The 23647-nt window shown below is 44.6% G+C and overlaps 1 protein-coding gene across 3 annotated transcripts in view; it reads right to left on the bottom strand.

The window, feature by feature from the left end:
• Positions 1-1462: 1462 nt before the first annotated feature.
• LOC115087345 (gastrula zinc finger protein XlCGF26.1-like) overlaps positions 1463-23647 on the bottom strand; it is a 32177-nt gene continuing 9992 nt past the window's right edge. The window contains exons 2-7 of one of the 3 annotated variants that reach the window (XM_029594448.1): positions 19414-19540; positions 18511-18609; positions 18247-18360; positions 5063-5191; positions 2292-3653; positions 1463-2123 (exon numbers count right to left, since the gene is read on the bottom strand). In XM_029594448.1, the coding sequence (XP_029450308.1) occupies positions 2056-2123; positions 2292-3653; positions 5063-5191; positions 18247-18360; positions 18511-18609; positions 19414-19540 (1899 nt within the window). In that variant the 3' untranslated portion in view covers positions 1463-2055. Of the gene's footprint in view, positions 3654-5062; positions 5192-18246; positions 18361-18510; positions 18610-19413; positions 19541-23647 lie in introns of all 3 variants that reach the window. The other 2 variants (XM_029594447.1, XM_029594450.1) reach the window with 2 other exon arrangements.

Raw genomic sequence — 23647 nt, 5'->3', positions numbered from 1 at the left:
TCTTTACTTATAGGCACATGGACTACTTTTCTTATTATTGGAACCTCTCTGTTGGGATGCTGTAATGCTTCATTAGTATCCTTTGAAGATACCTCCCTCCGAACCATGCACTGCTGAGCAACTGTAGGCTTTCCCCTTTGAATTAGAGCAGCTTTTAAACTATCTCCTTTTTAAAGGTTAGCATCAGCAGCCTCCTTCGACCCTGGTTAAGGTGGCACCCATCCCTTCAGAAAAGTCTCCCCCTTCCTCAAAAGGTTCCCTCTGTTCCTTACAAAACTGAATCCCTCTTCCTTACACCATCGTCTTAGCCATGCATTGAAATTCCAGAGCTCTGCCTGCCTCTAGGGACCTGCATGTGGAACAGGAAGCATTTTGGAGAATGCTACCTTGGAGGTTTTAGATTTCAGCTTTCTACCTAGAAGCCTAAATTTGGTTTCCAGAACCTCCCCTCACGCATTTTCCTGTCATTGATGCTCACATGTACCATGACAGCTGGCGCCTCCCTAGCCCTGTCTAAAATCCTATCTAAGTGACGCGTGAGGTCCGTCACCTTTGCACCAGGAAGGCATGTTACAAGGCGATCCTCACGCCCACCAGCCACCCAGCTATCTACATTCCTAATAATTGAATCACCACCTATGATGGCCAACCTAACCCTTTCCTCCTGGACAGTAGCCCTGGGAGACGTAGCTCAGTGTGAGAGGACAATGCATTACCTGGAGAGCAGATCCTTACTACAGGATCATTTCCTGCTGCCCCAGGTTAATGCTGTCCAACCAAGAGACCTTCCTCCTCCAAGGCAGCATCAGGGCTGCTAGACTGGAGTTGGAACTTGGCTATTATGTCTCTGAAGGTCTCATCTGTATATCAGCTACTCCAGGTCTGCCACTCTAGCCTCCAGAGATTGGACCCTTTCTCTGACAGATAGGAGCTCTTTGCACCAGGTGCACACATACAATCTCTCATCGGCGGGTAAAAAATCTTACATGTGACATTCAGTGCAAAAGACTGGAAGGCCCCTCTCTTGCTGCTGGACTGCTGCCTTCATCTTAATTTTGTTCTGTTGTTAGTTAAGTTTAGGTTGTTATGGGAGTAGGAATTCATACAATTAGGGTCCTTTAAATTTAGTGTATTCACTATTTATCTGATAGTGACCTACAAGGAGATGATTAAACTCTTGATAAACTCAGGATTGTCCCAGGCCTTAAGTTAAAAGGCTATATTTTTTTAAATGTGAAATTGTCAACTGCCTATAAATCAAAGGGGTGGGTGGGAAAGGGATGAGAGGAAGAGAAAAACAAATACACAAACTCCTGCATTTTTTTGCCTTCCTTCTGACTAACTATTTAATACAAACACACCAAAGATTATACCCCCAATATATATATTACAGACTTTTTATTTACTTTTTTTTAACACACACACACACCTAGATAAGAATGAACCTTGTTTATAAAGCAGGATATGTTGGAATTTTATTGTAGCTCATTAGAAAAGATTTATGACTGACGTTTCTCACTCCTGTAGGTCATTTCATGCAGCCACATATACCTCTTCTGTCCAAAACATTTATCACATTCAGAAAATTTAAATGGATTCTCTTTGCTTCGGGTTATTTCATACAGTCGCAGGTGACGTTTGTGATACCATTTATCACATTCAGAACATTTCAATGGTTTCTCACCCACAAGAATCATCTTACGTTTTTATAACTTGCTTTTCTGACAGAAACATTTATCACATTCAGAATACTGAAATATTGTTTGACTGATGTGGATTCTGTTGTGCTTTATAATATTAAAATTCTGATTGAAACGTTGATCATATTCAGAACATTTAATTGGTTAATCACTGGTTTGGATTATTTCATGATTTCTACCATCAGATTTCCGATTGAAACATTTATCACATTCAGAACTTTTAAATGCTTTCACATGGGGTAGTTTCTCCAAATGGGTTTATTAGGTGCATTCCTTCATAGGAGTGAACCTCCTTTGTATACCGTGACATATTGGGGACAATCTTAATCTTTGAGATTTGCTACTGATGCCCTTCTTAGCACTTGCAGTGTATTAAAGAAAATCTCCCTTTATAAATTTTCTCACTCATGTGGATTCTTTCATGTTTTCTAACATCAGATTTCTGATTGAAACATTTATCACATTTAGAACATTTAAATGGTTTTGCACCAGTGTGGATTCTTTCATGCTTTCTAACATCACATTTCTGATTGAAACATTTATCACATTGAGAACATTTGAATGGTTTCTCACCAGTGTGGATTCTTTCATGTTTTCTAACATCAGATTTCTGATTGAAACATTTATCACATTTAGAACATTTAAATGGTTTTGCACCAGTGTGGATTCTTTCATGCTTTCTAACATCACATTTCTGATTGAAACATTTATCACATTGAGAACATTTGAATGGTTTCTCACCAGTGTGGATTCTTTCATGCTTTCTAACATCAGATTTCTGAATGAAACATTTCTCACATTGAGAACATTTAAATGGTTTCTCACCAGTGTGAATTCTTTCATGCTTTCTAACATCACATTTCTGATTGAAACATTTATCACAGTGAGAACATTTAAAAGGTTTCTCATTTCTATGGATCATTTCATGTCGTTGCACATGGTGTTGGCGACCAAAACATTTATTGCATACAGAACATTTAAATGGTTTCTCATTCCTGTGGATCATTTCATGCCGTTGCAGGTGATGTTTGTGACCAAAACATTTATCGCATACAGAACATTTAAATGGTTTCTCATTTTTGTGCGTTATTTCATGCTGTCGCAGGTTGCCTTTCTGACCAAAACATTTATCACATTCAGAACATTTAAAAGGTTTCTCATCAGTGTGGATTTCATCTTTTCTAACGTCAGATTTATGATTGAAACATTTATCACATGCAGAGCATTTAAATGGCATCTGTCCTTTGTGACTTCTCTGATGGATTATAAGCCATGATCTATATCTAAAACATTTTTCACATTCAGTACACTTGAAAGGTTTGTCTCGTCTGTTAATTTTTTTCTGTTTTAGCTGGTTTGACTTCTTAGTAAACCTTTCTTCATCTTCAGTACACTGAAATGTTCTTCCTCTTGAGTGAATTCTTATATGGTTTTCCAGCTCAGCTCTGCAGACAAAGCATTTTTCACACCACAAACATTTCAAATGTTTCTTTTGTGTTGTGTTAGCTAGTTTCCCATCTTCAGTACTTATACATTCTTTCTCTCTTTTATGATATTGTTGGATATATGTGTGACTTGATCCCACAGTGATTGTGTTCCCACATTCAATCTTTTCTTGGTGCTTAACTGAATGTGAATTTGTGATTAGGTTCTCCCACTTATCAGCACTTTGAACTGGTTGCTGTCCTTCATCGAGTCTCACAGTTTGTACAAGATTTGGGCAGTGGTTGGAATTTCTCCCTCGTTCAGTACATGCATTTGGTCTTTCTCCTTCTGGGACTTTTTCTTTAAACCAGGATGGTGTAAATTTACTGATACCTCCTTCGCAGTACTCTGAAGGATCTGAGCAGTTTCTGAAAGGGTCTTTAGGTTTCCATTCATCCCTTTGCTGCCCATTTCTTTGTTTCCATTGACCCCTTTGCTGCTTCTTGCTTTTCTTCCTCAATCCATGATCTATTAGATAAAAAATAAGTTTAATCATTAATTTTACAGCAATACAGGAGGGCATAAAAAGGGAAATATCCTCCATATCATTATTTAAATACCTTTGTTTTGCTAAGACTTCATGTGACACATAATAGGAAGTGGTGCTGCTAGAACATAGGTGAACAATTGTACATGATCAGAAGGAAACAGACTGTCTGATCTCATCCTGCTGATTCTGTGAATCTCATCTTCGAACACACTCACTAACCAAAAACTCTGCAATGCCCTGCTTGAGATCTGGGATTCATTCTGGATCTCGTCGCTAAGCCTTTGTTCTTCAGCTTAAAGCTACTGCGTTCTAAGGACTTAGTAAAGTTTGAAATGCACCACAGCATACAGAGAGTGATTTGTTATGGAGGAATATTTTTGCTCATTACTCTTGGTATCAGTATGCTCCTCTCTTCACTCTACCCAGTTGCTAACCCAAGTTCTTTCATTTTCCCTACTGCGGAGTCGTAACCTCGGCCGCTTGTTGGAAAATGGGAAACTACCTTCAGCTTTTAAACAGTCTTGGATATTGATTTAAAAAGGGCAACACTTGGATGAAAGCGAGATGATAAGAATGCTGTGAGCTCTGAAAATATAAGTATTCTAAGTGGAAGGAGATAAAATCCCTCTGCAGTTATGAAAAGGAGCCACGACAGGAAATGCACCCAGCTTTCCACAACACCATAATAATGAAAACTGCTGCCGAATCCCACTTCTCTCCATCCTGCCTCTGATACTGGTGGTCACCCTTCTCTTCTATCTTGCTATATCCACCATGAAGCATCCTGCCTCCTTGATGGTGCCAGTGCGGTCCTTCCTGCTGCTCCCAATGGATCCCATACTATCGCCTTTCCTCTACATTGTTCCAGTAGGGCCATCTTGCCTGCCCCCTCTCTGGCTGCCAGCGCTGCCCAGCTGGGGTGGAGGAAGGGTTGGTATTTTGGAACAGAACAGAGAGGTCAAAAATAGTGATGGATGGAAGGAAGGATGAAAAATCTGAGATGGGAAAAGAGACAGCAGGTAATGAAAGAAGATGATGGTCAGGAAAAGAAAAACATAGGAAGGGGAGAAAACAATTCAGAAAGAGAGGGAAAGAATAAAGGCTGGAGGGGGAAAAGAGTTGCCACCTACGGGAAGAGAGATGGGCTGAAGGGGGAGAAAGTGAAAAGAAAGTAATAAAAAGCAAAAGCAGACAGAGATCTGAAACATGAAAGAGAAAAGCAAAAATAATGGAAATAGAACAAACAAATTATCCACCCAAGAGAGTTTAGAAGTCAGAGGCCTCAATTTAATGCCTCATTCTCACTGTGCCTGGTACAGAGCAGGCATCTTTCTTATGAGAAATGTTTGGATCAGCCCATCACTAGGTTTAATCCAAGCCACATCACCTGCTTCATGCAGCTTCTCACACATGCCTGTGATCGTCAGGTTTCCTCCTTCCTCCCATCTCTCAGGTTCAGTCTTGAATTCCTCTTGCTTAAATCGAATTAAAATGTCTGGTTTAACATTGGAGAAACCTGTTATAGGAAAGAAAATTGGTTACAATATGTTTAGAAAAATAACCCCAAGGCCTATACCATCTGTGCAATTGAGTTCAGAATTGCGCTGTGTTCACAGGCAGAGCTAAGAAATGAGGAGTGTTGCCATGCTGATTATATTCAGAAATCCATAACAACGAGGATCCTGATCATTTTACCACAGAAGTGAGCAACTCAAGATCCATAAAATATCTGGTGTGGATACTGTTACTCTATAAAACATGCTGAGAATTTGTCACAAGAATTCTTTTCCCCAAACTGAAGTTTTTTCATGCAGCTGTCACAGATCATAAACCATATTCTGCCTTTCCATCACCAATTGGAAAACTATTTATTCGCTAAGGAGCAAATTTTTAAAAGCACAAACTTGTAAAACCTGGTTTTACGTATATAAATGCACTTTTACCCATGTTAGTATGTTTCTGATAATTCATACAATAGATAGGGGCGGATTTTAAAACAATACGCGCGCAGGGGTTTTAAAATCCGCCCCATAGGTTTTACCCGCGTTAAGCGCACTTAAGAGGGATAAATGGCTTTTGAAAATTGCAACAACAGTATGTTGAATTTTCAAAGGAGTTACCCATGTAAATGTAACCATTTTCATTTTTGAAAGAATGAACATAAATATACGTAACCAGTACTGATTTTTTTTTGGCTGGGCCTAAAGTTAACAGAGGGTAATTATACTCTTAGATAAATACTTCAGCATGCTAGCCCTGTCATACTTTTAATATTTTAAACTCAATGACTTCAAGCAGTTACAAATGCTAAACCATGTAGTTATGGGAACACTTCAATTATGTTTAAAATGTCTTCAGAAACAATAATCCCATAACTTATGCATAACCAGATACTAGTCTACTATAAAGGCAAATATCTCAACACACGTCACAATATCCTGTAAGGTGTTTTTAAAACCTCTGGGATGTTATGACAAAATTTTTATCATAATTTAGCACATACCCCTCAGGTTTCAACTTTCTTTTATGAGAAAGCGAAATTGGGGAGATAGAAGGCACCAACACTTGCTTTATTAGTGAACAGACCCCAGTGAAAATAATGGGGCAGGCACTAAATAGTGCATGTTAACAGTTAATGCACCTTTCGGAATAGCATTTGTTGTGAATTTTAAATTTATATGACTCAATGAGTACATAAGAAATCTAAAACTCTTGAGAAGACAGTAAGCATAAAAGGTTCTGAATCCTTTTGGGAGGTGCCGACTGGAAAACAGGTCTGCTACCGATCTCCACACAAAAACAACATGTTAGCAGCTTACCTCACCTTGGTTACAATGCTAAATACCCTATCAAATACAGACTATGTGAACTCAAATTACAAACAGAAATAAAGCTTTACTGGAAATCCCAAAAAGCCAGAATCTGCCAGCAATGCAACACCGGTGAAATAGAAATGCATTTCCTTCTATACTGTGCAAAATACAAGGAAATCAGAGATGCACATTTTCCAAAACTGACAGACAATAATGAAACACTTCGTACAGAAGAATGCACAGGAAAATCTCCTGGGAGAATGTAACATTTACTTTTATGTGCCAACTTCCTCACCCAAGAGACACCCAAGGCAGTTTACAATAAGAACATAGGCATAATAACATTAAAATATCTAAAAATACATCAGTAAAAATAAATCAAAACAAAATACCATCTTGCTTCCTAAAGTACATCCTTCCTTTACTCTTCTACTATAAAAACAAGGGGGAGCAGGGGATGTCACATTCAGTCAGTCGTTTAGTGCACAAGTTATCTGGCTAAAGTTATCCTGTTGAATATACTCAGCTAATGTTATCTAGATATATCTCAGAATAACAAAAAACTCATAAAAAAAAAGAAACAATAAAAAACCTAACTGATTATGTTTGATTACAGCCAGTTAGGATTTTTAGTTATCAGCCTTGAGTGGCCGGATAACTCTTTTCAAAAGATATCCAATTAAATAGTGCTTTAAAAAAATATAGTAATAAAGGGCCTACAGGCCGCTTCTTGGCCTACCCCACAAACTGGCTACCTTCTCTATTGTGCTGTGTCCCCAACACCCCATAATCCCCTTTTCAATAAATACAAGATTGCTCCTGGGTTTATCTGTTGCCTCCCTCCCCACCCCCATCCCTTGTTCAATTTAAAATCTGTTGCTGCCCCCAGTCCCTTCTACCCCCATGTGCTTACATTGTTGTGCCACCCTCCCACCCCAGACCCTCCCCCCATGTCTCCTAACCTTTAAAAACCTCCACCGGGAGTGGGGTCTGCACTTATCCATTCTTGGCATGGTTCAGTTTAGCTTCTGGCAAACCTGTGCTTGATGCTTACATGTATACGCAGTGCAGGAGCAGATAAGTGCATATCCCACTCCCAATGGAGATTTTTTAAGGGTTTTGGGGGGGGGGGGGAACAGATTCTATATTGACTGAACCAGGGATGGAGTGGGGAGGGAGGCAACAGTTAACCTCAGGAGCATTATTCGTTTTATTTAAAAGGGGGTTATGGGGTGTTGGGAACACAGCCCAATAGGGAAGACATCCAAAGTTTGTGGGGAAGCAACAGCCGACCCACGGTGTTGTGGGTGTACAGAGCCCCATGACTTGTGAGGGAAAGCGTTGAAGAGGCAATGAAACACTTGGCATGTCATACAGGAAATCATTATTCTTGTTCTCCTAAGTTTTATGATTTTTGATCATAAGAGGCTTTATAATTACTAACAAATAAAATAACACTTGTGCTTTGTTTTTCCTAGACAGGCAGACACCACAGAAGGAAAGAAACTATTTATTTAGCATTTTTTATATACCGAGGTATAGCAGAGTTGCCTTCACTCCGGTTTACATACAGAAACAACATGTTACATAGAACGATGTATGAAGATTACAATTTAAAATTAACGATAGTAAATACAACAGGAGAATGTGCTCCTTCTAATATAATTATATTTATGTTTATGTTAATAATTTAATTTTTATTAATGTTATTTAGCTTTTTGCTTTGTTGAAAATTATTTCATTATTGACGTTTAAATGTATTAGACTAAGGAATTTTACTTCCTGCTTATTCTGTTTCATTGTAAACCGGTTTGATATGCATTTTATGCAGGAAAATCGGTATAAAAAAACCTAAAAATAAATAAATAAATAAATAAATAAATAACAAGATAACACAGGATAGAACCCTGAATAGATGTACATATATCTCATGAAGCATTGAAGGGCATCTGTATCATTGTAACAGGGAGATTGAAAAATGGCAGAATATATAAAAGAATTTTAGAGTCATTGAGTGCTATCTTTAAAAGATTGGCTGAGAAGCCAGGGTTTTAAGTCTTTTTTGAAGGATTTTAAGTTATCTTGATTGGTGAGGCAATGAGGAAGCGAGTTCCAGAGCTTAGGGCCGATGATGGAAAAGGCTCTGTTTCTGGTGGACGATAATTTAGCCTGTGGAAGAGAGGGAATCACTAGATTAATTTTGCTGGCGGTTCGTGTAGTACGTTGGGAGCAATGGATGTGAATGATGTCATCAAAGGCGGAATAGTCGGCATTGTATATTGCTTTGTGGAGTATGGTGAGGACTTTGAATTCTGCTCTTTTTTCAATAGGGAGCCACTGTAATTGGTTGAGAACAGGTGTAATGTGATCAGCTTTTCTTGTACCTGTTAGAACTCTGGCTGCAGCATTCTGAAGGAGCTGCAAGGGTCTCAAGGAAGATTTTGGAAGGCCGATCAATAGGGAGTTGCAGTAATCCAAACCTGAAAAAATGAGGGCTTGAAGGACAGTTTTGAAATCATGGGGGTGGAGTAGGGGTTTTAGATGTTTTATTATTTGAAGTTTGTGAAAGCCTTCCTAAAACTAGATAGAAATGCTGTAATAACAGAAAAGAACTGGGCCACAGGGTTATAGAAGCATATTTAAAACAGACACAAAGCCAAGCTGATACTGCATGCTAGTAGCAAGCCTGAGATAATTAATCCTCACTTCATATGCATGTTAACATAGAGAGTGAGAACAAATTAACATACGGACATTCAGATTAATTGCTTACACTAGAAAGTCAATCACAGAAATTTTGACAATTATGTAACCTAATAAAGGGGTGGAAAGAAACAAGTGTAAAATTCTATGTAATGTCGTATTATCAGTGAAATCATTTGAGAGAGAGAGTTTTATACTGGTGCTTTGCGTAGCACTCTGCCAGTCTCTCTATATAAGGCCTTATTATATTATTTTATAGTATTTAAATGAAAAGCTTTTCTCCACAGCTGTTGGCTCTAAGTGTCTATTTAAGAGAACCACAACAGAGCATGTGTGTTGTTATTTAAAAGAAAATTAGGTCTTACCTTGGTTAATTTTTGATCATGTAGTACCACGGATCAGTCCAGACTCCTGGGTTTTGCCCCCCCTCTAGCAGATGGAGACAGAAGTTTACAAACCAAACTCCGCCTTATCTAGGCTGGTGCCACCTACAGTCTGACAGACTTACTTAATGTCAAAGCAGATGAAGCCCCCAATATCACCACAAACGAACTATATACAGGAACCTACCAACCAAAACCACTGGCTCAACTATCCCCCCAAATGGGACCAGAACCCGAGCCATCGATAAAAAACAAACAGACAACAGAGAGAGAAAAGGACAGAGAGAAAGAAAACCGCCACGACAATGGACTCTCCCTCTTCACAGCAGAGACGGGCGGGAATCTGGACTGATCCATGGTACTACAGGAACGAAAATTAACCAAGGCAAGACCTAATTTTCTTTTCCCTGTACGTACCCGGATCAGTCCAGACTCCTGGGATGTACCAGAGCTACCCTACTTCGGGTGGGAACCGGAGAGTCCCGCTCTGAGCACCCCGGCACCGAAACTGTCAGTACTGGAATCATGCACATCCAGGCGATAATGCCGAGCAAACGTATGCAAGGATTTCCACGTTGCCGCTCTACAAATCTCTTCCGTAGAAATATGGTTGCACTCCGCCCAGGACGTAGCCTGGGAATGAGTCGAATGGGCTCTTAAGCCCACCGGAGCAGATTTGCCCTGAAGAAGGTACGCCGAACTAATCGCCTCCTTTAACCAGTGGGCAATAGTCGTCTTGGACGCCGCCTGACCACGACGATGACTGCCCCATAGAACAAAGAGATGGTCTGACACCCGAAATGCATTTGTGACCTCCAAATAAAACAACAATTCCCTTCGCACATCCAACCGACGTAAGTCACGCTGACCAGGAACCGAAGTATCCGCCTCCGAAAACGAAGGGAGTTCCCCCGTCTGATTGAGATGAAAAGCAGACACCACCTTAGGCAAAAAGGACGGCACAGTACGAATTGAAATACCGGAGTCCGAAACCCGCAGAAAAGGCTCCCGGCAAGACAAAGCTTGGAGCTCCGACACACGTCTCGCCGAGACAATCACTACCAAAAACACCACCTTTAGAGTCAAATCCTTCACGGTAGCCTTGCGCATGGGCTCGAAGGGAGCGGCGCACAACGCCTTCAAGACCAAATTCAGGTTCCACGACAGACATGGAGAGCGGAGCGGCGGACGCAAATGCTTGGCTCCCCGAAGAAAACGTACGACATCCGGATGGGAGGACAACGGCACACCGTGAACTGGGCCCCGCAACAAAGCCAACGCCGCAACCTGAACCCGAAGGGAACTACAAGACAACCCCTTCGACAAACCATCCTGGAAAAAATGTAAAATCTCCGGCACCGAGGTCCGCTTAGTCCGCAAGCCTTGCTCAAGACACCACGACTCAAATACCTTCCAGACGCGTACGTACGCCAGCGACGTGGATGCCTTGCGGGACCATAAAAGCGTTGAAACGACCGCATCCGAATATCCCCGTGCCTTCAGCCTACGCCTCTCAAAAGCCATGCCGCTAGACAAAAGCATTCGACCCGATCGAAACAAACGGGCCCCTGATGGAGTAGGTCCGGCACATATGGAAACCGGATGGGATCCTCCAGCGCCAGATTCTGGAGATCCGCGAACCATGGCCTCCGAGGCCACTCGGGTGCGACGAGCGCAACGGGCGTCGGATGAAGTTCTATGCGTCGAATTGTCCTTCCGATGAGCGGCCATGGCGGGAACACATAAAGAAGCACTTCTGTCGGCCAGGGTAATGCCAGGGCGTCTATGCCCTCCGCTCCCGTTTCCCTGCAGCGAGCAAAGAACCGTGGAGCTTTGGCATTCTGAAATGTCGCCATCAGATCCAAGGCCGGTGTTCCCCACCGAGCACAAATGAGCCGAAACGCCACGTCCGCGAGCTCCCACTCGCCGGGGTCTAGACGATGACGACTGAGAAAATCCGCCTGAACGTTCTCCACGCCGGCAATATGTGACGCCGCTAGACACTGTAGGTGCCTCTCGGCCCAGTGCATCAGCTGACGAGCTTCGGCGGCCACCGGTTGACTCCGAGTACCGCCCTGACGGTTGATATACGCCACAGTTGTCGCATTGTCCGACTGGATCCTGACCGCCTTGCCCCACACCAGCAGAAGAAACGCCCGGAGAGCCAAACGCACTGCCCTGGTTTCCAACCGATTGATGGACCAAGACGCTTCCGTTGGTGACCACGTGCCCTGGACCGACTGTCTGAGACACACCGTGCCCCAGCCATACAGGCTGGCATCTGTGGTGACCACCGTCCACGAGGGAACTGCCAACGAAACTCCTCGGGTCAAGTTGCCTGGACAAAGCCACCAAGCCATGCTGGAGCGAGCCGACTGCGGTAGCGGCAAGGGGAGATAAAACTCTTCCGACACCGGATTCCAACGGGACAGCAACGCCCACTGTAAGGGACGCATATAAGTGAACGCCCAGGGAACCAATTCTCGGGTGGACGTCATGGATCCCACCATTTGCAAGTAATCCCAGATGACTGGCATGGCCTTGCTCAACAACCGCCTGGCTTGTTCCTGCAACTTGATCATTCGCTCCTGCGTTAGATACACCATGCCTCTCCGAGTGTCGAACAGGGCTCCCAAAAACTCCAGCGATTGCAAAGGCTCCAGGTGACTCTTGGCCAGGTTGATAACCCAGCCAAGCCTCTGCAATAAGCCGACCACCCGTTGGACCGCTAACCGACACAGTCGCTCGGACTTCGCCCGGATCAACCAATCGTCCAGATACGGGTGGACCAGACACCCCTCCTTGCGAAGGTGGGCAGCCACCACGACCATGATCTTGGTGAACGTCCGCGGAGCCGTCGCCAATCCGAACGGCAGAGCTTGAAATTGAAAGTGCTGCCCCAAAACCGCGAACCGGAGGTACTGTTGATGTTCCTTGCAGATTCCGATATGCAGATATGCCTCCGTGAGATCTAGAGACGCCAGAAACTCCCCCTGTCTTACCGAGGCAATCACCGATCGCAGAGTTTCCATCCGAAAACAGGGAATCCGCAAGAACCTGTTGACCCCTTTTAGATCTAGAATAGGCCGAAAAGTGCCTTCCTTCTTTGGTACCAGAAAGTAGATTGAGTATCGACTGCTGCGAAGCTCGTGCGACGGTACCAGAATGATAGCGCCTAGTTCTCGCAAGTGGCACATCGTTTCTCGCAGCGCTCGCCTCTTTTCCGAAAACCCGCATGGCGAGACCATGAAACACGGAAGGGGCCGCCATGCAAAATCTAACGCGTAACCTTGACTTATCACCTCTAGGACCCACTGGTCCGAGGTGATTCTGGCCCACTCCCCGTAAAATCGTACCAACCTGCCGCCGATTTCCAGAACCGAGGAGTGGACCTGCATCACATCATTGCGAAGGCTTACTGACCGGCGCCCCCGTACCGGCGCCCGGTCTGCCAAAACGGCGCCCCCGAAAGGACTGCGCATACGACTGCTGTCTGGAAGCATTGTGCCGAAACGACGATGTGGATCCCCGGGAAGTCCGAGGTCTACGACCACCCCGGAAGCGGAATCTCGCCGCTGGGGCCCCCCTAGGCCGCGGTCTATCCTCCGGTAAACGATGGACCTTGTTCTCGCCCAACGACTCAATCAAATCCTCCAACTCTTTCCCAAAGAGCAACTTTCCTTTAAACGGTAGGGACCCCAACCACGCTTTAGAAGACACGTCCGCCGCCCAATGACGTAGCCATAACAAGCGCCGCACCGACACCGCCGACACCATGGCACGTGCCGAGGTGCGAAGCAAATCATAAAAGGCATCGGCACTATAAGCAATCACCGCCTCTAAACGACCGGCCTGCAGCGCCTCCTCCTGCGACAGAGCCTCATTAGCGGAGAACTGCTGAGCCCACCGAAGTCCTGCCCGCAAAGAGAAATTGCTGCAGATAGCCGCTCGAACCCCGAGAGCGGAGACCTCGAAAATCTTCTTGAGCTGTATCTCCAGCTTGCGATCCTGTAAATCCTTAAGGGCCGTCCCACCCGTTACCGGAATGGTGGTCCTCTTCGTCACGGCCGCCACTGCCGAGTCTATTCTCGGGATTTTGAACAACTCGAGCACATCCTCCGTAAGCGGATACAATTTATCCATGGCCTTAGCGACCTTCAACCCCAAATCTGGGGTGTCCCATTCCTTAAACAGCAGATCCGATGCTGAAAAATGCAATGGAAATGCCGGAGGCCCCCTAAGACCCAGCACCACCGGATCCGTGCGCCCGAGGTGAGACTCCTGCTGCGGCAACTCGATAGCTAACTCCCCCAGGATAGCCGGGATCAACGGCGCTAGCTCGTCCCGCCGGAACAAGCGCACTACCTTAGGGTCATCCCCGTCCCCGTGGACAACGCTTGGACCAACGCTTCCCGGATCCCCGTCCCCCTCAATACCTCGTGGCTGGGACGGCGGATCCTGCTCGTCCGGTTCATCGGACTCAGAGTCGGTATCCGGGTCCCCCCGAGGCGCTCCCAACCTGAGTGGTCGGACCCCCCCCCCCCGGGGGATCCAATACCGGAGTGGTCCTGACTCTCTTTCGGGATTCTGACCCCCGGTCCGCTTCCTGCGAACCCCGCGCTCTTTTCCTGGCCATGTGCCTCGCTTTAAACGCCCTGTGCATCACCAGCACGAACTCCGAGTTAAAGGAGTCTGAAGAACTAAGATCCGGGTCCTCCCCCGGATCGCTATCATCCGCCGGCCACGGTGCCGCGTCCCCCTCAGGGACTGACCGCTGATTGGACAACGCGGGAGGCAAATCCTCCCTCCCCCTCACTGCCGCGGACGCCGCACTTTCTGGCCTTGCAGGGGACAAAATGGCGGACTTTCCCGCCGCCGACGCCGTCAGGCTCAAAATGGCGCCCGTTCCCGCGCTTCGCAGGGACGGGCCAGCCTTCACCCCCGACGAGCTTCCCGGAGCATCAGCTCGTGTCTGCCGTGATCCCCGCAGCGGCGGGGCAGCCGAGCCTCCTTCCCCCCCCGAGAGACAGCCCGAACAGAGGCTGTCACGGGAGAGGCGCCGGGCCGCGCCGCAGGCCCTGCACACTGGACGCCGCGGCATGCTCTCTGCTCACCCGGCGACTCAAAACAGCTCCTCCCCGCTCCCTTCGCCCCTGCGATTGCAAACGGCTCGACAGAAGGGACAGGAAAGAGAAAACAACAACGAAGACGGCCACAACTTTAAACAACCAAAAAATGTATTTTTTTTTTTTTATTTACCTCTGGCTCCGGGACCACCTGGGGGGAGTGAGCCGGGCTCCCCGGTGTCACTGCCAGGCAGAAAACACGCTGGCAAGGGCCCCCAGCCCACCTTCAGCGGTCTCAAACCCCCAGGGACCTGGGAGGAGGGACGGGCGGACCAGCAGGCACCCCACTGCGGTCTCAGCCCCTACTCACCTACCTTAAACCAAATAACCTCTCAAAGAACAAAATCTGATTTCCCTTCTTTTTTTATCTTCCTTTTTTTTTTTTTTTCCCCAGAAACTAGGCCTCAGCTCAGACTGTAGGATTTGCACCCCCTCCACCTGCTAGGAGACAGAAGAAGACTGCCAGACTGTAGGTGGCACCAGCCTAGATAAGGCGGAGTTTGGTTTGTAGACTTCTGTCTCCATCTGCTAGAGGGGGGGCAAAACCCAGAAGTCTGGACTGATCCGGGTACGTACAGGGAATGGCTTTTGATATTGATCACTTGAGAAACAGTAGCTATAGCAACAAAATATGCTGTATGTTGCCACTAGGTCATAAACGTGAGCTGATTAGATGCAATATGAACCAATGTCAGAACTTGGGAATTGTTCTCCTTATTGTCCTTTCTTTATCTTGTAACTTCATTAAACTGTTATCACATATATCATTTTTTCACAAATATTCCCTTTATTTTAAACAATCTGAGGTCAATATTCAAAGCCCAGTTATCCAGCTAAATGGCAACCTTTTAAATATTGGGGAACTTAGCTGGCTTATCTTTAGCTGATTAAGTCAATAAATATCCAGCTAAAGGTTGTCAGATAAGTAATGGGAAGTCTGGAGACATTCGGGGGCCAGGGACAAATTAGCCAGATAACTTATCCAGCTAAGTGCAATATTAGGAGTTAGCCAAATATGTTTCTTGGCTAACTGTAGTCATGCCCACGAACAGGTCTAACGTTATTTGGCCTCATGTGGCCGGATAAACTTAATTGGCTCTATTCAAAAAAGAATATAGCTGATTAAGAGGCTCTATGGACCTGTGGCATGATTCCCGGAGCCCCCTGGCAGTCACAGCAAAGCTGCACGTGGCTGGCTGACTGGGAGGGCTGGGAAAGACTTTGAGGAGAGGGAGAGGTGAGGAGAGCCCGGGGAGGGTGGCAGGGAAGTCCCACTCCTCTTGGTTGAGGAAGGTGGTACATACAAGTTTGGAAAGGTTGTGGGGGGAGGTTTGGCTGGCAGGGCAGCTTTTTTAACTACTGAGTGTAACTAGGGGATACAGGTCACAGGCTCATTTTCGATTTCATTATATTTTATCTGGTCAATGGTCTGGCTTCTTGTGGGAGTTATAGTTTACACCTCATACGCCTGGCAATATACTAAAATCATTAACACTCAGCACAAGCTCTAATGTGCATTAAACACAATAATGTCAGTCATCATTAATGCACTTTAGCACGTTACTCCATGTAAGACCTCGTTAAGATTAAAGTGCAATTGATGAAGAAGAAAGCAAAAAATGAAATAAAGAGTTAATGAGCTAACCAGCTCATTAACATTAACAAAGGCTTACCTCAAATCACTTTACATAGTGCTTTTTGCATTAACCCTCCAGCAACACCAAAATCCTTAACTACACCTCACATTATATCTCTGCAGCTAAATCAAGAAGCTACTGCTCTCACTGGCAGGCTGGGATATATGCAGAGGCCTGTGCATAGAGTGGTAAAATTGGGGGGGGGGGGGGGAGGTGTGTGTGTAGAAAATTTCCTTCTCCCCTGCCAACCCCAATCCTGTCCCTTGCCACTGCCTTTTCCCTCCAGCCCTGGGCTCCAGCAACACAACAGTGAGGGTGGGGACTAAGCCTGCACTCACAAGCCCTGGCCCTCTTTGGTCTTCCATCTGAAAGGACTGAACTGTGAACAAAGTCACTGGGAGAACAGTGTCACTGGAGTTGTGATCTGGGGGTAGGAGGGAGAAGGGAAGGAAACATGGCTTCTGCACTGAATTAGTGCCTGGGGCTGGCATCTGTCCAAATCCAGCATTGCTCTCTATACATGTTCCCCCTGACATCCCCTGCAACAGCCTCAGCTCCAGAACTCAGTAAGAGATCCCCCAAGTCAGCCTCACTCCCATCCATCGCAGGGAAAGAAGGGGGAAAAGAGATAGCACAAGAAGCTCTTGTCCCTCCAGGGCTGAATTCCTAAATAGCAACTTTTGACCTTAAAGACAAATACAGAGGTAGATGAACCACACAAATAACTATCAGGCCGTTTCAGTAAAGTCCGCGGGAGAGCGGACAAACGCCCGCTCTCCTGGTGCGCGCACAGGCCACTCGCCTGTGTGCACGATTCTCTATTTAAATGAGGCCCGGCAGTAGAAACGGGCAAAAGGAGGCGCTAGGGACACTAGCGCGTCCCTAGCGCCTCCTTTTAGCCAGGAGCGTCGGCTGTCAGCGTGTTTGACAGCCGACGCTCAATTTTCCCGGCGTTGGTTCTCGAGCCCGCTGACAGCCACGGGCTCGGAAACCGGACGCCGGCAAAATTGAGCGTTCGGTTTTCGACCTGACAGCCGCCGGCTCATTTAAAAAAAATTTTTTCTTTTTTACTTTTTTTACCCTTCGGGACCTCTGACTTAATATCGCCATGATATTAAGTCGGAGGTCCCGTTCCCGGTACCAGCAGAAACTAGCGCCTACCTTTGGGTAGGCGCTAATTTCTTAAAGTAAAATGTGAGGCTTGGCTGCACATTTTACTTTCTGTATCGCGCAGGAATACCTATTAGGTTCCGCGGGTTGGACGCGCGTTTTCAGCCCCTTACTGAATGAAAACAAGAATGGTACATAAAAAAATAAATAGATAATAAAATATATGAATACTTAAAAAATGTGATAAAATATTACAAATTTAATATCAATAACAGCATAATTACAATAAAATCAAACATAAAATTAGCACAATAATGGATCCAATACACCCGACATGACCATGTTTCGACAAGACGTCTGCTTCAGGGGTGATGATATAATTGATCGTTCTTATTCCCTCCTAGCTAAGAGAAGAGGCTGCCCACAGGACCATAAATGAGCTTAAAAGTCACAAATCTAGAAAAAAGCTATAAAAATTCCAAGGCACCCTAAGAGGACCAGAAATGCTAAAATGAATCTTCTTCCTTGCTTATTTGCAAGGAAGACTATTCATCCATGAAGAAGAAACACACCTGAAGCAGACATCTTGTTGAAACATGGCCATGTTGGGTATATTGGATCCATTATTGTGCTAATTTTATGTTTAATTTTATTTTGATATTCAATTTGTAATATTTTATCACATACTTTTAAATATTTATTTATTCATATATTTTATTATCTATTTATTTTTTTGTATACCACTCTGTTGTTATCATTTGACCTTAGTCAAGGTGTCCAGGAGGAATCTGATACTTGCTTGTTACAGGAGAGTGAATCTCTTCAGTCGCCTCTGATTCAGGAGGATCCAGGAAGGGCAGATCTTCCTCTTGTTTAATGCTCAGTGAGAACACAGACGTTACAATCGGAAGGCCTGTGAAGAGAAAAAACAAACATGTCTAAAGGATTCACCAAGGGCCTGCTAACAACATAGTAGGAAATGGATTTCAATATCCAAATGTTAATGAGCCATCTCCTGGGATCTGAAAATGCAGAGCCCTTTAAATCCAAAACATTTACTTACTCATATTTTCTTTTCCCTCCCACTCACAGCGTTGAGTGAAATATTTCTCATCTTCCTTTTTAATTTTGAATATTACATCAGGATTAAGAATCGAATAACCTGTCAATAAAAATAGGAAAATTACATTTCAAATTTGTACTTGTGGAACCACGGGGGGGGGGGGGGGGGGGTTTCATCCATTTCCTATTCTGATGGGGGGCTGTGTATTTGCCTGATAAAGCTTTTCAAAAAGAGAAAGTTGCAGCCTGACACTTTAGTAAAATTAAACCTTGGAGGATTGCTGGTATAGTCATTTCTAGTCATGACCATCCTAGTTGGAGACATTGCAGATACTTTGCAGCATGTGCCCTCCCGGAAAGAAGGAATCCCAGCTTCTTATTAGGAGCATTTGGGAACGAAAACCCAAGTCCTGGGATATAAAAATAATTGTCTAGAGGCAGTGAGAGGAAGACAGGGGATATTTGGCCCATTACATCTGGTTACCAGCTAGAGAGGTTACATGTTCTACAGTAAAATTATCCAGTGCAGAGCGAACATATCAGGTACTTACACAAAGACGTAGTTCTCATGTCGGAAACAAAGAGATAAATCATCCCTCCTATTCCCCTCTGCTAGCTTTGGTTGTACAGAAAACAGAGTTAGACTTAAACTGAAGGCTGATCATATAAGCTACATCATTAGGCATCTTTAGTTGGCCTGCAGCAGCAGTGGAGAGCAAAGCAGCTCCTGTTGGACTTGTGATAAGATCAGGAGCTATGTCCTAAATTTTATGCCAGTTCCCATGGGACAAATATCAGCTCCTATCGGACACTGGGAACTGGCATTGGCCCAGCCCTGATAAAATTGCAGGACCCATCCTGCAATGTGTCTATGGGTGGTAGATGACGGAAAAGGCAGATTTACCCTGTGACACGAGGATGCTGTGAATCTCCTTGATGATCTTCTTGTACAGCTCCTTCTGCCATTCTCCCAGAATGTCCCACTCCCCTTCCAAGAAATAAGCAGCGACGTCGCTGAATGTGACCGATGCCTGGAAGAGCAAACAGGACACCCTCAGCCCCTGTCTCTCCAGCTGCATTATAATGTGTGTTCAATAAATTGTGTTACATGGCCTCTGTCAGTGAGATCAGCTCTCCAGTAGATTCTAGCAGCTCTGCTCAACCTTTCCTGACTCCTGTATCCCTTTACAGCATTTGAGAGCTTACCGATATTGTCTTCATCTCTATTTCAGAACTGAACTATACACAATCAGAAAACTGTATTGCAATAATATAAGTGTTTATAAGAATAAAGACAGTTTGTAATAAAGTCTGAAGAAAATATTAGTACACTTCTTTATTTCTAGTTTTCCTTCTTTCTCCTTTTTCTTTTCAGAAGGACGGCCCCCCCTCACCCCACCCCTCTCCCTGATCCAGCACTAAACACAAATAAAACTGAAATTGTGTGGCTAAGAAGAAGCCCCTCTATTGTTAAACCACCTAGTCTAGACTTGGGAAACTTCCACATTACACCTTCGTAACAAGTAAGAGACCTAGGAATACAGATCGATGAGAACATCACAATGAAAAAACACATAAATAAACTAAATTAAAGCAGGATCCAAGCTGCGAATATTACATCGACTGAAACCTCTACTAACATTTCAAGACTTCCGAACAGTCTTACAAACACTAATATTCTCAATCATAGACTACTGCAACTCCCTGTTACTCGGCCTACCTTCAGGTCAATTAAAACCATTACAACAACTACAAAATGCTTCAGCAAGGCTCTTATTAGGAGTAAGGAAATTCGACCACATCACCCCCACGCTGATAGAGCTACACTGGCTACCAATACAATCGAGAATGCACTATAAAGTCCTAACAATTTTTAACATCACCAATGACAGAACCCCAGCTTATTGGGAATAACTATACACACCACAACGAACTCTAAGATCGCAAACCATCGGACATTCGTCAGGCCGGCTTTGAAAAGGAAACAGATGGGTCAGTTTTGGTCCAGAGGCCATACTTTGCCCCCCATCTGGTCTGTATTAATTATTAATTAAAGAAAGAAAGAAAACTTTATTACACACTTCTCATCAGTCACACAGCAAAGCATAGTACAAAACATGCTAAAACCCCATCTGCCCCACTCAAGATCCCAGCCACAAATCCCCAATTTATATCTGATGCAAATAAATTAAAAACCCATTCCTCAATAATCTCTAAGAATTCCAGCAGAAAATATTCCAGTTTTGTTCGACGGTTTTCCTTTCCATGTTCTCTTTCCTTCTATACTTGTCTCCTTTCTTCATGCGCTTCTCTCACCTGCCTCTCAGCTCTTTCTTTAATGTCATGTGTCTACATCTTTCTTCTCCCACTATATCTCCCTGCTAACCTCTCTTCCTCCCATGTCCAACCCTTCCACTTCCCTGTCTCATCCCCTTTTGACCACTTTGTGCCCTCAAGCTCTTTGCTCGCTATCAGCATTTCCTCTTCCTAATTTGTGCCCTTATCTCGCTCTCTCTGCTCCATTCCCTAAAGTTCCTAGCCCTCCATCTCCCTGTTTCTGGCTCCCCCCACATGCACACACATAGACACACACTTTCTGGTCCTCAATATTCAACAAATAGGGTCGCTGACCCTGCAAACTCTTATAGGAGAAGGCCAACATGCTCCTCTCCTTGATTACTACTGAAATTGATGCATTTGAAACCACTGGGCTTTAATACTACACATTAATTGACCAAACATCTATCCAAGAAGAAACTGGTCACCTGCAAACATCTCAAAGATGACCTACAACAGACTTCAAGAGGCTGTCCCTGTCCTGGCCTACATTGCAATTACTTTCTCATTATCATAAGTGAGAAAAGCCTGATTCCAACAGAAGTGAAACACTACCCTCTAAAGAGGGAGAATATTGGGCCCAGAGATACAACTTTCAGTTAAAATTAACAAAAGCATCAAGGAGACTGACTTAACAAAAAGAATTAAAAGAGATGCTACCCTACAAAGCTCAAGAGGAAGGGATGCCAGATCACTTCAAAACTAAGTTCAATTTCAAATTGAGAAATTACTACTTTCCTGATAATTTCCTTTTCCTTAATCTAGGCAGATGTGTTCAGGACCAGTGGGTTATGCACCTCTACCAGCAGATGGAGACAGAGCAAACTGAAGTCACGTTATATATACTCCTGCAGTGACATCAGCCTGCCAAAATTCTCTTCAAAAACCAACTGTGGACACACTAGCAAAAACGTGATTAATAACAGATAACCATTTCAGTTCTCAGACAACATAAAACACTGAGCTCAGACAATAAATATATTAACAAGTCTAGGGACTGGAGTAACAATTACCAGTAACCCCTGGAACATGTAGCCACATAGAAGGACTATAACACAATTATACAGCAGCCAAGGGCAGGAAGCTGAACCCATCTGTCTAGAACAGTGGTTCTCAACCGGTGTGTTGCGCACTCGCTGCTCTTCCCCCCCTTTCATCTCAGCGAGACAAGCACTGCTGCCGTTCCTGCTCGGGCTATCAGCACATTCAAGCCTGAGGGGGAATAGCAGCAGTGTTGGTGAAAGCCGGCAACAGGAACGTGACCTTTTCTTTTTCCCACTCCTGTGGCCCGGAAGAGGAAGTGATGTTTACCGGGCACGCGGGAAGAAGAAAAGGCCATGCAGTAGCAATCGCATCCCAAGACTCTCCCCGGCCCTGCTACACTCAGCAGTTTATCTGTGCTGCGATCATCGCGGCATAGAGCAGTCAGCTGAGAAGGTGGCCACCGGGATTTCCTGCCACACGGCAGTTGGGGAAAATCGTCCATCAGCTGCCTGGACCCAGAGCTGAAGATCGGAGCTGGCTGGCCACTTTGCAAGGGCTGCAGGAGTACGGTGCAGGTGCCGGTACCACTGCCCCCCCCCCCCCCCCCAGGCCTGACCTCCCCTTCTCTCGCCAGCTCAACACCAGCAAGAAAACATAAAAATCATAATAATCAAACTGCAAAAAAAATAAAAGGCTGGGGTGGGGAGAAGAAAAAACATAAAATTACATTCTAGGCTGACTGCTCAGTGCCGAGATAGCAGCACAAGCAATCAGCTGAGTGCTGCCTTCTTACCACTGCGGGGTGGGAGAGGTCACTCCTGCTCAGTTTCTAGCCTGTCAGGACTCTTCTTTTAATAGCAGCATACTGGCTACCTTGTGCTGTAGCTGCCATGTGTGCTGGGGGTGGGGGTGAGTGAGTGAGACAGAGAAAACGTGTGAGAGCAAAATACTGCTCAAGAAAGTCACTGGTGGGTGAGAAAGAGATTGGTCAGGGAGGGACTGGTGTGTGTGAGAGAGAGAGAGAGAGAGAGAGAAAGAGACATTGGTCAGGGAGGTGACTGTGTGTGTGTGTGAAAGAAAGATATTGGTCAGGGAGATGACTGGTGTGTGTGAGAAAGAGAGATTGGTCAAGGAGGTGACTGTGTGTGAAAGAGAGAGAGAGAGAGAGAGAGAGAGATTGGTCAGGGAGATGACTGATGTGTGAGAGAGAGAATGTGTGTGTGTTTGTGTGTGTGAGTGAAATAGACTAGTCATGGGCCCTAAGGAAGAAGAGCATGAGGATAGAGCTTCAGCAACCATTGCTGCTTCTGGTATGTGCTATTGGCCTACAAAGGAAAGGAGTAGGAGAGTTACTGGAGAGGGTAAGTAAAGGTGGATTTTTAAGTTTATCTTTTTTGATTAACTGCCATTTTAATTATTGGGTATTATGTGATGTGTCTGCTTTTAGAAATAATTTATTGGTGTTTGGAGAATTTTTAATTTTGAAAATTTTTAATTATTCGATGTTATTCCTTTTATCAGTTGTCTTGAAACATTTATTATATTCTAGTTTTAGAATTATTTTATATTTCTCGAGGAATCTATAAATAGAAATGTGGAGACAAAAACTGAACTGGAAACAGCAAGAAGCCAAACTCTGTATGCAGTGCAAAAACGCAAAAATAAAAACATTAGCTTTATGGTCACTTTATTCTGTATTTGGTGAGGGTCTGTCCATATTCTATGTGTGTGACCCAGCTAAGGGTGTTCTGCAAGCTTGTAGTGTCTTGGTAGGGATCTATAGCAGCTTGGCTTGTTCTGTTTTCCTAATAGGAGAT

Source organism: Rhinatrema bivittatum, chromosome 3 (genome assembly GCF_901001135.1).
Source record: "Rhinatrema bivittatum chromosome 3, aRhiBiv1.1, whole genome shotgun sequence".
NCBI lineage: Eukaryota > Metazoa > Chordata > Amphibia > Gymnophiona > Rhinatrematidae > Rhinatrema > Rhinatrema bivittatum.
The sequence above is the reverse complement of the archived record's forward strand: the minus strand, read 5'-3'. Positions and strand labels throughout refer to the sequence as shown.